We start from the raw sequence: 14,082 nt of genomic DNA on the forward strand, positions 1-14,082 counted from the left end.
CAAGTGGTTCGTTGGCACCCATCGTGAACTCCTTCTGCAGCGCTCAACGGGATGACCAAATCGGGGAGGCAGTCTCGCGGATTACTGTCCTTTACATTATGACGAAGTCACCAGGTTTGATGAAGTAGGTAACTGTCTTCTTGATGGGCTTGTCCCTTAAGAACATTGCGGTCGTCAATTTTTTGATAAAGTGAATGAAAACGAGAGACCGGGTGCTGAGAGATGGACTCTTTCAGCAGCGTCTTCGGGACATCATGCTGCATGTGTCGAGTCGTGGTGCTACAAGGAAGGTCGGGCAATTGGCTGTGTACCGATTTGACCTACATGGTGCATGTCAGCAAAGAGAGTGTACAGGGGGGAGAGTGGGGGATAACAAACGATGGCCTGCCAATTACTTTTGATGGGTTCCCATTGCGATAAAGGCAAAGGGAGGAGCGCGGAGTTGGATGCTGAGGTCTCTGACGCCGCTGGGAGAACTCTGGAGAGTTGGGGCGCACCTGGTCCAGCACGCCTAATTGGTGCGAAGCAACGAAAACGATGTAAATCATCGAATTTTCGAAGCCCTACCCCAACTCACTCGTCCCTCCGTATCACAATGCGCCTTCCGCCGTTCCATCGCCGGCCGTGGTCAAGAGCTGGATGTCCACCTGGTTAGCAGTCACCAGTCAATTGTCAGTGGTTAGCAAATGACAAAGCCTGGACAAGACCTCGTGTTAGATCTTGTGGAATGACTCAATATCCTTCTTTTTGTCAAAATTCTTCGTCCCCTCGGTTTTGAGTGTGTCGAGCACGGAATCAGCAGCACTCCGAGCGCAGTACGCACAGAGGAAAGAATAATTTCGTAAACTGCGCGTGTTTCCCCAGTCTGTGGACGATATGTGATGCCTTCATGATCAACATCTTGCGTCGCCTCAACGACCGATGACACCATGGGGAACGACAATCTTGAGACAAGCATTTCCCTGTACTTATTACGGGTTGCCCTCTAACTTCTAAGTCGTCAGGTAAACTATAAGGTTGCTCTTTATTATCCCTCATGAGGCTAGCAATTACCCTTGAATTACCCTCTACACGCATTGACGAGACTCTTACCGAGGATCTAGAAAAGTCCTCCATCTCGTCGTCGAGGATCAGGATAGATGTCAGTATAGGTGTCGTTAAATAGGTGTATGTCGTTAGGGTACCATAGTTAGCATTGATAACAACAATTATTATCATAGTTAGCGTTGATAATGATGTCATACTTAAATTAGCATTCTTAATAATTATCCATAGCTTACTATTATCTAGTTAGCATTGATAACTATGTTATACATAGCTTACTATGCAATAGTTATCACTAACACTTTCCATTATCAATAATTATCCACACTTGGACACTGACAGTTAATGAAGCTGGTCTATTGATACCTTGTTGACCCTGCCACCCCTTTCTCTAACTTTTACTAGAGGTACCAAATTTTACTATAATATCCAAGCCAACAGCTGCATTCTTTTTTTGAGAAATTCAAAATTTACCCCCATGTAATAATAATTTTTTCTTTCTCAATGTGTTTCCTGGGTAAATGCCAAGTATATTTTCTTAAATTATCATTCACTATACTTTCACATGGCTACACCAGGCTTATTATAAATGGTACTGCCCAGAAAATACTGTATTCATTTTGAAGGAAATGGAAGCATTACATCTTAAATGTGACCAAAATATCTCTTTCATGTGCCACTGGGGCAAATTTGAAGAATATTTTATATGTAATCAGAGTATTACCATTACTTCAATGTTGCTCTGATGATAAATTTCTCCAGTATGTGCATGACAACCACATCTTGCCTGCATGATGGGTACATTTTTTCTGTGGCTTTTCAATTTGCCCCCTGATTACATTGGATGCATTTCATTTGATATGTCATATACATGTGCTCAGCAGTCCCATGTTAATTGCATTTGTGTGTGCATATTTACTTTAGCATGGTGATACATCAAGCATGTGACCAGAATCCGCCTATTGGGCACATTGTGGTCACATATTAAATAAACAAATCAGCCACATATGATAGCCCATTTTAATGGGCATATTTTTTCTGTGGCTAGGAATTCCATGATATTTGCATTTTGGAGCTTACTTGAATTAAATTTCAAATGTGCATGGTAGGCATATGGGAAGAATATGGGAGAGCATTAATGCCTCCAATCAACATTTGCTTACTCATGTGCCCATTGGCCAAATAGCTGGTTCTCCCCTGTGGGAAGGGAAAGGGATGGTCACGGCAGTGTGACCATCCCACAAACAGGCGACGTGACGATATGGCACACCCTCAAGTAAGTCACGTGACCTCACCCCGCAGACTGAACAAAATCATGAATCCTTATTGCAGCTATCACTGACCCACACTATATGTAAATTATAATATTTCCATTCATTGATTAATAAAATTGTAGGTATAGTTTGTCTATTGTATTGTGCATTTTCGCTTTTTTAGTTATATTCATATATAATAATAATAATATACTGGAATGACTGGACTCCACTGGACTCCACTGGACTCTGACTGGACTCATAGTCCACTGGACTGGGACTGGACTCAGGAAAGTGGCTGGCAGTCCAGTGGACTGGACTGGACTGGACTGGACTGGACTCCAGTGGACTGGGCATTCTGCCAGCCAATCTGGCCTGGTAAGAGGGCCACTGGAATCCACTGGAGTCCACTGGAGTCCACTGGAGTCCATATGGATTACGTGGGGGAGGGTAAAGACCTCGCAGACTCCATCTGGACTCCAGCTTGATGATCCAAAAAATATACATTTGATTCTATTTGAGGTAGACTCCAACCGGAGTGTGTGGGGGAGTGTAAAGTACACGTGGAAGGTGTGGATGTCCTGGACGTAGAAGCAGGAGTGGGCTCAGTCAACGAAGAAACACCCATAAGTGCATCAACAACCCCCCTGCAACCTTGCAGCACCCATCAAAATAGCCAACGTATACTCCGGCATCTGTATCCTGCTCCCACCCCTCCCCACACAATCACGCTCCTGGCTACACCACGGTGTGTGAGCGGGATACCACCGAACGTTGGCCCGACCAAGGCTGAGGAGATACCCGAAACGAGGAAGGGCTCGAACCCTCGCGCATGGGAGAAAACTACCTCTTCAGATCCTATGGAGGATCGGCTTCTTTTAACTTCATAGTGGGAGTAAGTTCATGACGAGAATATACTCTAAGAGAAAGAACATACATGAACCACTTCCGCGCGCCTTGATTCTTCCTGGCTTTTAGCTGCATTCCTGGGGAACTTCTCCACGATGAAGAATTCTGTCTTGCTAGGTCTGAGGTTTAGCATACCCTGCAGGACGAGCTTGTCTGCCAACGTGAGGTCCATGTGGATAGTGAGGATGTGGTGTGTGAGGAGGGGGAAGAAGGAGTGTCCGCCCAGAGCCCAGCAGGATAATTCCAAGAAGACGTGAATGGGTGGTGGGTTCAGAAGTTTCAGCTCGCTTCGTCCGAGAGGGTAGATAGTTTGGAGAGTATTCGCTCAGTTGGGGGACCCATTAGGTTCAGATTAATTTGTCAACAGTGGGGTTGGGAGTGAGTGCACCACTGTCCTTTGCGGACACGTCTGCATGGGTTTTTGCAGTAGATATATATATTTCGTTGTATAATAGATCTTGCTTCTTTATGTCTAAATATATGTCAACAATGCACAGTTTTAAATCTGAGGTGATATTTCTGCTCTACAGCTTTGTTTTTTCTAGAAAGAACCTCGGAAAATTCACCAAATATATCTTTAATAATGTTCTGACGCTTCCGAATAGTTTCCCTCCGTCGATTGCAACCATGATAGCTGGATTCGACAAACCTGTTTTGGATGACGTTGGCCTTTTGACGCCTTTGGTACACAATAGTAAACATTGATGTAGGGTGAATTTGATACCATGCGGCCACCTCCGTGTCTGCCAGGCTCTCCTCAAAATGGTATAGATGGCAAGCTCAATTCATTCCCTTTCCTTCCTGTACTAAAACTTTGGACTTTCGCACTGTCCTGGTGAGTAAGACAACATAACTTTCCTGTGCAGATTTGAATGATGCCTTCAGTACACAAATGTAAACAATGGTTGAAGTGGCTACCCATCACCCAGGGCAATCCACCCTTCCCATATAAGAGCAGGAAAAGTAGAATACATGTTACCTTGACTCATGTGTAATGTTTTTATACAAACAAATCGAAGGACAGTGTCAGCTACATGATAATCTAATCATCGTCCTCGAAGAATGCCTCGACGGCCGGATCGAGGACCGTCGCGCTTCCCTCACCACTGTCCTCATCACGCGTAAAGGGTACCAGAGGCTGGTCCCAGAGGTGAGTGAATCGCGCGTGAATATCACGCTGGATACCAGCCTGTCGCACTGCATACGCCTTCACCCCTTCGCATGCTGCTGCATCTAGACCTGACCATCCTTCTTGACGGTCGTCCCACCACGATGCCTTCCACTCAAGAGTTCTCCGAACCCTCCTCATCTCTTCTTTCAATAGCATCACCTCCTCCGACCACCGTAAGCTCCTTGCTCATGCCTTGGCCCACTCGACACGTAGAGCTGAGGAAACTTAGCGCCATGATGTACTCAACCAAAAAAGACGTACCCTCATTCAAACCATCGTTCAAACTGTCATCTTCTCCATGCCCTTTTACTCTCCAGATCCATGAAACCATGCGCCCACCCTCCCTGAGTCCCCTTTCAAGGGCAACTCACCGTTTTTTCGACAAAAGGCAGCCATCTGGTCCAATCTCATCGTTCGGAATCTCTATGCTAATTTCAGTGCCGTCAGGTGTCGTTAGGTCTCCATCATTCAGCTCCTTCAACTCCCTTTCCCAATCGCCTGGACCGATCAGCTCAAGCAGTGCCTGACGTGTCGCATGGTATTTGACAGCGAGTGCCTTGCACTTGTCCTCAATATGGCTAATCGTGTCTGTGGCTCGCGTATTTGGGTTTTGACCTCGAATGTTTCTGTTGCGAAAGCCAATGAACGACAGCTGACCTCGTTGAAGAGTCCGAATCTTCTCTAGTGCATCCAGGCATTGTGCTTGCCGTAGCCTTGTTTCGATGTTGACCAAACCTGCCCGGCAGTTGTGAATGCGATGATTGACCAGAAGGGCAGAGGGAAGCCACAGCTGCTGGTGCAGGAAGGTGCTGCTGAGCTTCCTCTGCTTGAGCAAGCATGACGGCGGCTGCAGGGGTGTAAACATCTTGCAAGTTATGGAACTGTTTTAGCTGATGCATCAGCACCAGCCGCCGTTGTTGTAGTTCATTGTCTCGATGTACCATCAGTGCCTCGGGTCCCCTCGCATCCCATGCGATGCGCCGTCTGAATGACAAAATGGTTTTAACGTGTGACTGAGAACGGCCTCACTGATTTTCCTCAATCAACAAACCCATTGAGATGAATGCGGTTGGTCCAGTTGAATGGACGTGTGGGACACCGGCCGCAAGCTCTTTCTTCTCCTCTTCCAAAAGCTGATTCTTGATGTCATTTTGGGATGCATCTAGAGCAGGGCACGTAAATATATTTATATGACTGTATCAGATATGAAAACTTACGAGTGATGAGCGAAACGTAAGGGTTCGGCTTGCTCGGATCTTCCTCCCAATCAAGAACCATCGCCGTCCACTGCTCAATATTGACCCTCCCACCCTCACGGAGAGAGTCCGTAAACTCGTTGAATATTTGAACTTGCCGCTTCTGTTCTTTAACGGCCGACTGGTGGGCAGCACTTTTATCATAAAAACAAGGTAACTGCCTATGGCTCCCTGTGTATCCATCCACACTCTTTATGATAGGGAATCATTCCTGTTACCATGTCTTTTCATTATCATAAAGCCTGCGCTTTTTTCATTAAATGGAGGCAAGGCCTTATTACCAATTTCATATCTTTACAAAGGCATATCATTGCGATTTTCATTACTTATCTGGCCAGTATCATTGGAAATTTCATTAGCTACTTGGGCGACATCATTGCGATTTTCATTAGTTACTTGGGCAATATCATTGGCAATATCATTAGTTACTTGGGCAATATCATTAGTTACTTGGGCAATATCATTGGAAATTTCATTAGCTACTTGGGCGACATCATTGCGATTTTCATTAGTTACTTGGGCAATATCATTGGAAATTTCATTAGCTACTTGGGCGACATCATTGCGATTTTCATTAGTTACTTGGGCAATATCATTTGGAAATTTCATTAGCTACTTGGGTAACATCATTGCGATTTTCATTAGTTACTTGGGCAATATCATTGGCAATTTCATTAGTGAGCTTGGGGTGTTGCTCACTGTTGGTGACGACATTGGGAGTGGTTTTCAGGGTCCAGGGCGCATTTCCAAATATGGTAATACAGCTGAAAATAGCCAGAAAATATCCAAAAAATCAGAAAAAAATGGGGGATGGTGCTCATTGTTGATGATCATATTGGGTAATGTTGTCAGGGTCCAGGGTCCAGTTCCAAATATGGTAATATATCCAAAAATAGCCAGAAAATGGCGGAAAAATTGAAAATATATATAAATGGTGTACAGAACATCAGGCACTGCCTTCAGGGTCCATCCCAACAGGGAAATATCACCTGGTTTTACCAAAAAGCAAAGAAAACCAAGAGGAGAATGATTTTACCTATCAGGGTCCATGTAATGGGATGTTGGGATGATGGTCACATGACCAATTACCAAAAATGGTCAAAAAACGAAAGTTGTAGCCCTACACTGTAGCTTCCCGAATCTGTTTGAATTATATTCTGAAGTGCTCCCGTTGTGGAGATATGAGGTAAAGGACTTTCAAAAGTGTCGCGTTTTTTTTTGTTTTTTATATTTTTCTCATGAAAACAAAACCAAATAACATGATTTCAGTATATTTAGAAAGTCCGAAAACCTTGTCACTACGCAATTTTTCGCAACACATCAGCAATATAATATATGAGTGATATATTAGCTGAGTAATCAGGTCCACGCCAGGGTTCTTCCCAATCTGTGAGTACTTCCGCATTTATTTGCATCGAGTACTCCATATGCGTTATCCTCCCCCTTTCTGACTCGACCGTATTTCTCGTATGTTTCCTCGTGTTCCTCCCGGGACTCCTCCTCCTGCATATAGCCGTGCATCGCCGCCACCACCTTTCTATTTTCCACCAACTCAAGGTGACGAGGTGGAGATTGTGGAGCCTCCTTCACCGTCTGTAAGTGAGATGGAAGTTCAAATTTTTGGTGCGTCGCTTTCTTCTCTCCAGCCGTTATAGCGCTAAAAGACTTCCAGGCCACCCAATCGCACCAGTTCACACACCCCACACTCCCTATTCCAGTCTTTCTCGTCCCTCAACACCTGTCATTCCTTTGCGCGAAGTGCGCTCTACTTTCGAAATGCCCATCATTCCTTCACACACACACACTGTCCCTTCCCATATACCCGTTATTCCCCCTCGGTCCTCCACTCCCATCATCCGCTCCAGCACGCCCATCATTCCTTTGCGTGAAGCGCCCAATCCTTTTGACACGCCCATCGTTCGTTCACACGGACACACTGTCACCTCTCAGATACCCATCATTCCCTCTCGGGAACGTATACCCATCCCAACAACCCCGATTGGTCCCCCCACGCCAATACCTCAACCAAAGCGGACTCGAACAACAGCGCCGTGTGTCATTACCCCAACAACGCGAACATCAACACCTCGCACACCTCTTCCTTCTCAACCTCTTGCACCAGTCGAGGACAACACCACTGAAACCCTGCCTGCCGAGTACGAGATCATGGTTTGGCCTGTCAAACCAACTCGAAAGGCTGCCGGCACTGGTCGCACTAAGAAGCCTGCTGCCAGGGTGGACCCCCATGGTCTCGGCCCTGGGCTGGCTGATGTTGGTATGGAGTGGGAGTCTTTTTTGGAGGTTATTGCTGATGTTCTCGAGACGGACCCGACTTTCCTTTTTGTTGACAGCATGGAGTGGCGCTGGGTTAAGCCAGCCAACTCTATGTTCTTGCCTCTGCGTTCCCGATTAGCCTATGTTTCAATGATAAAGCAGCTCAAGGCTCCTCCGAAGAATGTCTCAGGTAGTTACATTATTGTTCGTATGGATGAACCTGTTAAGAAACCAGTTGATCGGACCAAGGTGAGTTGCCCATGTTCAACGCTTTGCACAATCTGATCCTGCAACAGCCCTGGAATTCCTCCAACTCGGGGACTGCTGCTGTTGAGGAGGATAGCCTGTCTGATGTCGACGATGGTCTTCCTCGAAAAAAAGTAAGTTAAGTTTATTTTGAAGCTGACATTTTCATTAACTGTGCCAGCCTCGATTCGATGACCAGGTAGATGACTTGGTTCAGCAAATCGAAGCGAAGTACCCAGCTGGTACTTGTGTTGTCCACCCCGATGTCGAGTGCTTCCACCACCGCCCAACGGATTGCCATTTTGAGCTTACGCGGATAACCAAGGTTGCGTGGGCTGCTCACATTGTGCGTCGTCAATGATTACTTAATTAAACACATGTTTATTGACTCATATTCATGTAGCGGAAAGGGGACGCTTCACTCATGTGTCCCCCTCTAGCCTCAAATCACTTCAAAGCAAAGAAAGGCATGAAGGTTCCGAAGACCCCAGTAGCAGGCCCATCTACTCCCATATCTCCACCTGATTCTCACTCCTCTATCACTCCTTCTGCTCCTCATCCCCACATGTTCCCATATCCATACACTCAACCTCCAATGCCCTATCCTTACCCTTTCCCGATGCCACCTCCAGCTCCACACTATGGCTATCCTCCTGGTTATCCACCATACTTTGGTCATGGACCTCCCCACTCATTGCCCTCTCCCTCTCGTCACCGACATGGAAACTCCTCACCACCACATGGTTCTCGACACCAATCTGGTGATGGGAGATCCTCTCCTCCCATACCTGGGGGCTCAGTCGAGGAATTTTGCATGAAGTATAATTTTCCAGCGTCCATCCGTGACTCGCTAACTGAGATGGGCTTTGAGATTGGTGACGATCTCTCAGCTTTGAAGGATTCCCAGTGGGAGCATGCTTCTATCCCCCCACTCGCAGTCAATCGCATTATCAAAGCATATAGTAAGTATAAGAAGTTCTTGCTCGATGGTAACTAGGTTTTGTTTCCTCCCTTTTCCCATCCGCTTTTCGACTTTTCACCTCACGTAAATGGCTCCTCCCTCCCATAACTTGCTTATTCCCCTCTGTGTGTTATATTCGTAGATAGAGTGACAGCCATATAATTAGTGGAACATTCTTTCTATTTTAATAAATTCTCTTTCGCTGTATGATGTCTGGATGGATTGCGAGTTATACATAGCCAGAGTGTGCAAACCATCCTCTTGCCATCTCGGCAGTTACATGACCACAAGCCTCCAGCAAGTCAAGCTCTGGGTGCTCACTATTCATCATCCGGCGCCAGTGCCGACGAATCCAAGCTTTGACTGTGAATGATAATCAGCAATGGCAGGTCTGGAAGAGGGAGAAAAAGTGTACTTGAACTGAAGCTCTCCTCAATGGGGTTCATATCGGGTGAATAAGCAGGCAGGAAAATCAAGCGACAGTCTACAGGCAATAAATTATGAGTTCTGTCAAGCAGCAATGGAGCTTACTTTTTGCTTCAACCATTTCTCGCAGCAATGCACTTTTGTGAATTGCACAATTATCAAGGATCAGAACACTATGATCCTGTGGGTATGGGTTCATTTGTGGGAGCTATAACAAAAAAAACTGTGAGTGGATAACCAATAGATCAGTGTGAAAGAGATACAAACAATATCCTCAACAATAAAATCAAAGAACTCATCTGAATCGACGGAGCCTGCAACAACCCTCGTTCCAACAAATCCTTCCACCGCCATCGCAGCCAGGATACTGTATCTTTCTCCACGAACAAAATCTGCATCGATTTCTGCTCAATGCCCACTAGGAGCCCGCCCACGTCTACAAAAAATGGTCCGATCATCTTTGCTGGATTCATCAACTGTAATAATCATTGAAGCAACAAGATGATTCCTCGCAAAATCACGAAACCTCTCCCGAGCCTCCTCATCACGTTCAGATGCAGCCTTACGAAGAACTTTATATGTGACTCCAGCATCCCGGATGAGGACGTGTAGTGCTGTTTTCGAGATTGACAGATCTTGGGTAATGGCCACCCATTCCTGAATCTCATCAAGATACATTTCAGGTGCGTCGTCCAGTAAGGTGAAGAGATCATGAGTCTGATCAGCATTGAGCGTGCGTGGGCGACCCTGTAGAGGATTACGAGGGCGGATGACGTTGCCATAATTTTCGACATTTGCCTGCCAACTGTAGATGCTGCGTCGTGAAACACCAAATATGTCTGCAACATCGTCAGGAATGAAGTCATTTTCAAGGAGCCACAGAACGCGCTCCTTTAGATCTTGACTAATGTGCCGAAACACCATAGCTGAAGTGTGGCACTAGAGGGGAGAGGAAACGAGCAGATGTTCAATGTTATCTGATCCATCCAACGGCGGCGTGAAATGTCACAGCTGTGACATGTGTGACGAGCTTCACTTTCTACCATATTGCAAGTCAGAAATGACCAGTGCTCTGGATTTTTGCATGATGAGGTAGAGTAAATTGAAGGGATTCCGTAGGTACCATAATTGTATCTTCAAGCTATTTCCCCCTATGATAAAAGTCGAAAATACTATTTCCCCGCAACGTTTGATTAGATTAGTAATTGATCTGAAATCTTCGAAATCGCCAATTTAGCCCTGTCCCTGTAGACTCGAAACCAGTCTCCTTAGGGTGCTAGAGACGAAGAAACGCGAAAAGAAGAAAATGTGGAAAGAATTAGCACCCAAGGAGACTGGTCCAACATAACCGTAACGTAGTACATGGGAATTTCAAACCCAGCCGATACCCTTTTTGGGTATGATCGAGGCGCGTCATTGCGCGTCGTCATTCGCGTTCACCAAGTTTCACCTTCTCCTGCAATAAATATGGTTTTTTCACCGCTGTGCGCTAATCGAAGAACATGGCCGCGGCCACTGGGTCATCAAGACCTCGTCGTGTTGCAGTCTGACAGTACAAACCACATGAGGTCGACCGTCGTCTCCTTGCTCAGCATTGCAATGAACAGCTTGGGAGGGAACCTTTTGACTGGCAATTAGATGCCTCTGTCTCAGTTTTGTGTGGCCAAGACGTAATCCTCGATGTTGGAACAGGCAATGGGAAGACTCTGGTGTTCAGTATACCACTGCTCATGGATCCGAAGGACATCAATATGATTGTATCACCGTTGTCTGCACTTATGATAGACCAGGTAAGTCTCCTCCTTTTGAGGTTTATATTATCATACTAATAACAAATTAGGCTCGTTCCTCCACCATCCCAACTGCAGCAGTTTGCAGTGAGACAATTGCTGAGGCAGGTAGCAGGGATAGACTCTTCGAGGCACGTCCTTCTTCAATCTCTCTAGCACTGTTCCTTACCCATTTCAATAGAGCATCGTTTCAGGGAGCTTCCGTCAGGTCATCGTATCCCCGGAGATCGTCGTTTCAGCTCCATTCCGGGCAGGAGTTCTATCTAAGACTGAATTCACGGACCATCTTCGTGCAGTCTGCATCGACGAAGCTCACTGTGTTAGTCTCTGGGGTGGAAGCTTCCGTCCTGATTACGCTGAACTTGGCGTCCTTCGGGCACGTCTTCCCCCTCACGTTGTCATGATGATCGCATCTGCAACCTTGCCCGACCACATTTTGGATGACATCCGGCGCAGGCTCTCGATCACGAAGGATGCGCAGCTCGTGGCACTAAGCAATGACCGCCCAAACATTGCACAGAATGGAGAGGAAGCTGAATAAAGTGGGAGCGACACTTTGCGCATCCTTGAGCAGTGTCTCAAGCGAGAACTCCTGGAGGATGGAAGACAGTTCCTTCCCCCTATCAGGCTGAAGAACCCTCCCGAGTAAAAATCCCTCGTGTCGAAGCTTGTCCTGAAAATGGGCTGACATCCATTCCTCCACCACAACCTTTTGACGGACATGCATGGCATCTAACAACTCTTTTCCATGTGCTATGAGCATTTGAGATACTTGAGAGGAAAGACGACGATCCTTGGTGCCAAAAAGTTCAGAAATGTATCCAAAGAGGGACGGTACCCTGCAGCAATCCTCGCCCTTTCCATCTCCTCCAAACGACTGGTTTCCAGCTTCTGCTTCTCCTCTGCAGCCCGCTGCTCCTGCAGACTCTTTTCCTTCGCAACTTCCTTGTCCTTCTCCAGCCACAGCTTGCGCGATTCGTTTCGAATTTGAGGAGTGATTGGCTGAAGAACACGGCGGGTTTTCTTTGTTGGGGGACCCGAATGATTGATGAAAGTGGGCGTTGGTGTCGCGTTTTCGTCGGTTTGGGTGTGCTTTCTGGGTGTAATGAACATTGGGAATATAACTGGGAGTGATAGTGCACGAAAAGGGGGTTAAATGGCTAGGTACACAAAGGCAACGCGAGTCGCGTCGAGATCATGCGTCTCGATCACGTCCAAAACGGGTATCGGCTGGGTTTAAAATCCCCATGTACTTCATCACGGTTATGTTGGACCAGCCGCTATTGGAGGTAATTCTATACACATTTTTTCTTTTCTCCCGTTTTACCTCCAATAGCGGCTGGTAACGAGCCTACTGTCCCTGGTTACTCAGCTCATATATCACTCATATATTATATTGCTGATGTGTTGCGAAAAATCGCGTAGTGACAAGGTTTTCGGAATCAGCTGTAAGAATTGATGAAGGTCAACATCAACATTATAGTGAACAGATTGAGTGGTATCCCTCACAGGCAACAGTCATTTCAGCACCCACTGACACCAGGCCTACATTCAGAACAGAAGCAGTGGTACAACAGTGGTAGGCAAATGAGAATTCAGGAAATGACAGAGGTTTGAGGTTAACACAGACCAGTGGAGATAGGTAAAACCTGCTGTGAGCACTCAATCTCTCCTTCCCCAGGGACTTCAAACAGATCACCTGCAAATTTGATTTTGATGAGCAATCAATGTTCACTTTGGGGCAGGAAGATTGAGATGTGGCTCACTGGTGGCTGGCATGGCTATGTCCTCTGCACCGATGGTGGAAGATGGAGTTATCAAGACGCTACTGCCATCCGCGCATTCAGACATTTAGCTGGTAGCACAAGATCATGGACTCTAACCTCAAACCGCCATAGCGTTTATTACCAGGGTGGTCGGTGCTTGTGACTTGATTGTGGAGACGCGCACTGTCCGCAAGCGATTGCGGCTGATGACTAATCGCACAGCCACTCAAAATGTGGCTAATTGGCATCCAAGCGACGTTTTCACTCTAGCATTGGTCTATGGTTGTTAAAATGACCATATAATATACTTTGAGATCTTGAATATCAATAATGTTACTTTGGATATAATTCAGACCAGTCAGAGTCACACTGTCAGTTTTTATCACCGCCCACTTTGCGCCCACTGTCATGTTTTCTGTCCCGGAAAGTAATTAACTCTAGATCAACGCCTGCATTTGGTGAGACAGGAATGCGATTGATTGTTCCCGAGTACTCCAGTGCACAACGCTGGTTTTTACTGGTTTCTTGAGCACGAAGAATTGCCTTTCTTTGTTTATTGGACTTTCTCCTTCGCTTTTTTGGACCTAGAGCCATTCAGAGTGTGATGTTGGTGAGTAATAAGTGTTTTCAGGAAGAATAACGTCTTAGCATGGAGGGTACGTCGTTTTTCGCGACACCTTGCGGGCTCGACGCGTCTTGGACACGTGTTATGTAATCCCTTAATTACAGCTGGCGCGTCAAAAATTAAAAACAACTTTTCTCCTCACCACAACTTTCCATCACTCCCATTTTTTTTCTAGTCGATTAATGGCATGCATCTCTTGGGGGTCTACAGACTATTTTTTTTATTTTTCACTGTTGAGTGTATTATCATGTCATGATGTTGCCAATGCAACGCGAATTTCAAAAATCCACTCTGAAGACCCCCTACGCATTGGAACCTAGCCCCGATATGGACAAAAATCTGGCCGAAATCTGCCGAGATG

At 46.1% G+C, this 14,082-nt stretch overlaps 4 protein-coding genes across 4 annotated transcripts; 1 reads left to right on the forward strand and 3 right to left on the reverse strand.

Annotated features, from left to right (window-relative positions):
* Positions 1 to 2,964: 2,964 nt before the first annotated feature.
* Positions 2,965 to 3,281, reverse strand: LACBIDRAFT_312806 (uncharacterized protein; the record flags this gene model as incomplete). The annotated part of the gene is made up of 2 exons (XM_001888434.1): positions 2,965 to 3,172; positions 3,235 to 3,281. 2 exons carry the CDS (start codon positions 3,279 to 3,281, stop codon positions 2,965 to 2,967), a joined length of 255 nt encoding a protein of 84 aa, XP_001888469.1.
* A 967-nt stretch (positions 3,282 to 4,248) lies between these two features.
* LACBIDRAFT_333719 (uncharacterized protein) lies at positions 4,249 to 5,655 on the reverse strand (the record flags this gene model as incomplete). The annotated part of the gene is made up of 6 exons (XM_001888435.1): positions 4,249 to 4,403; positions 4,639 to 4,661; positions 4,749 to 5,003; positions 5,035 to 5,361; positions 5,407 to 5,539; positions 5,595 to 5,655. 6 exons carry the CDS (start codon positions 5,653 to 5,655, stop codon positions 4,249 to 4,251), a joined length of 954 nt encoding a protein of 317 aa, XP_001888470.1.
* A 1,447-nt stretch (positions 5,656 to 7,102) lies between these two features.
* On the forward strand, positions 7,103 to 9,150 carry LACBIDRAFT_312809 (uncharacterized protein; the record flags this gene model as incomplete). The annotated part of the gene is made up of 5 exons (XM_001888384.1): positions 7,103 to 7,256; positions 7,306 to 8,156; positions 8,204 to 8,287; positions 8,335 to 8,499; positions 8,557 to 9,150. The coding sequence occupies 5 exons, from the start codon at positions 7,103 to 7,105 to the stop codon at positions 9,148 to 9,150; spliced, it is 1,848 nt and encodes a 615-aa protein (XP_001888419.1).
* Positions 9,151 to 9,948: 798 nt separating this feature from the next.
* Positions 9,949 to 10,464, reverse strand: LACBIDRAFT_333721 (uncharacterized protein; the record flags this gene model as incomplete). The annotated part of the gene is made up of 1 exon (XM_001888436.1): positions 9,949 to 10,464. The coding sequence occupies one exon, from the start codon at positions 10,462 to 10,464 to the stop codon at positions 9,949 to 9,951; it is 516 nt and encodes a 171-aa protein (XP_001888471.1).
* Positions 10,465 to 14,082: the final 3,618 nt, after the last annotated feature.

This window comes from Laccaria bicolor, genomic scaffold, assembly GCF_000143565.1.
Source record: "Laccaria bicolor S238N-H82 LACBIscaffold_55 genomic scaffold, whole genome shotgun sequence".
Taxonomy (NCBI): Eukaryota; Fungi; Basidiomycota; class Agaricomycetes; order Agaricales; family Hydnangiaceae; genus Laccaria; species Laccaria bicolor.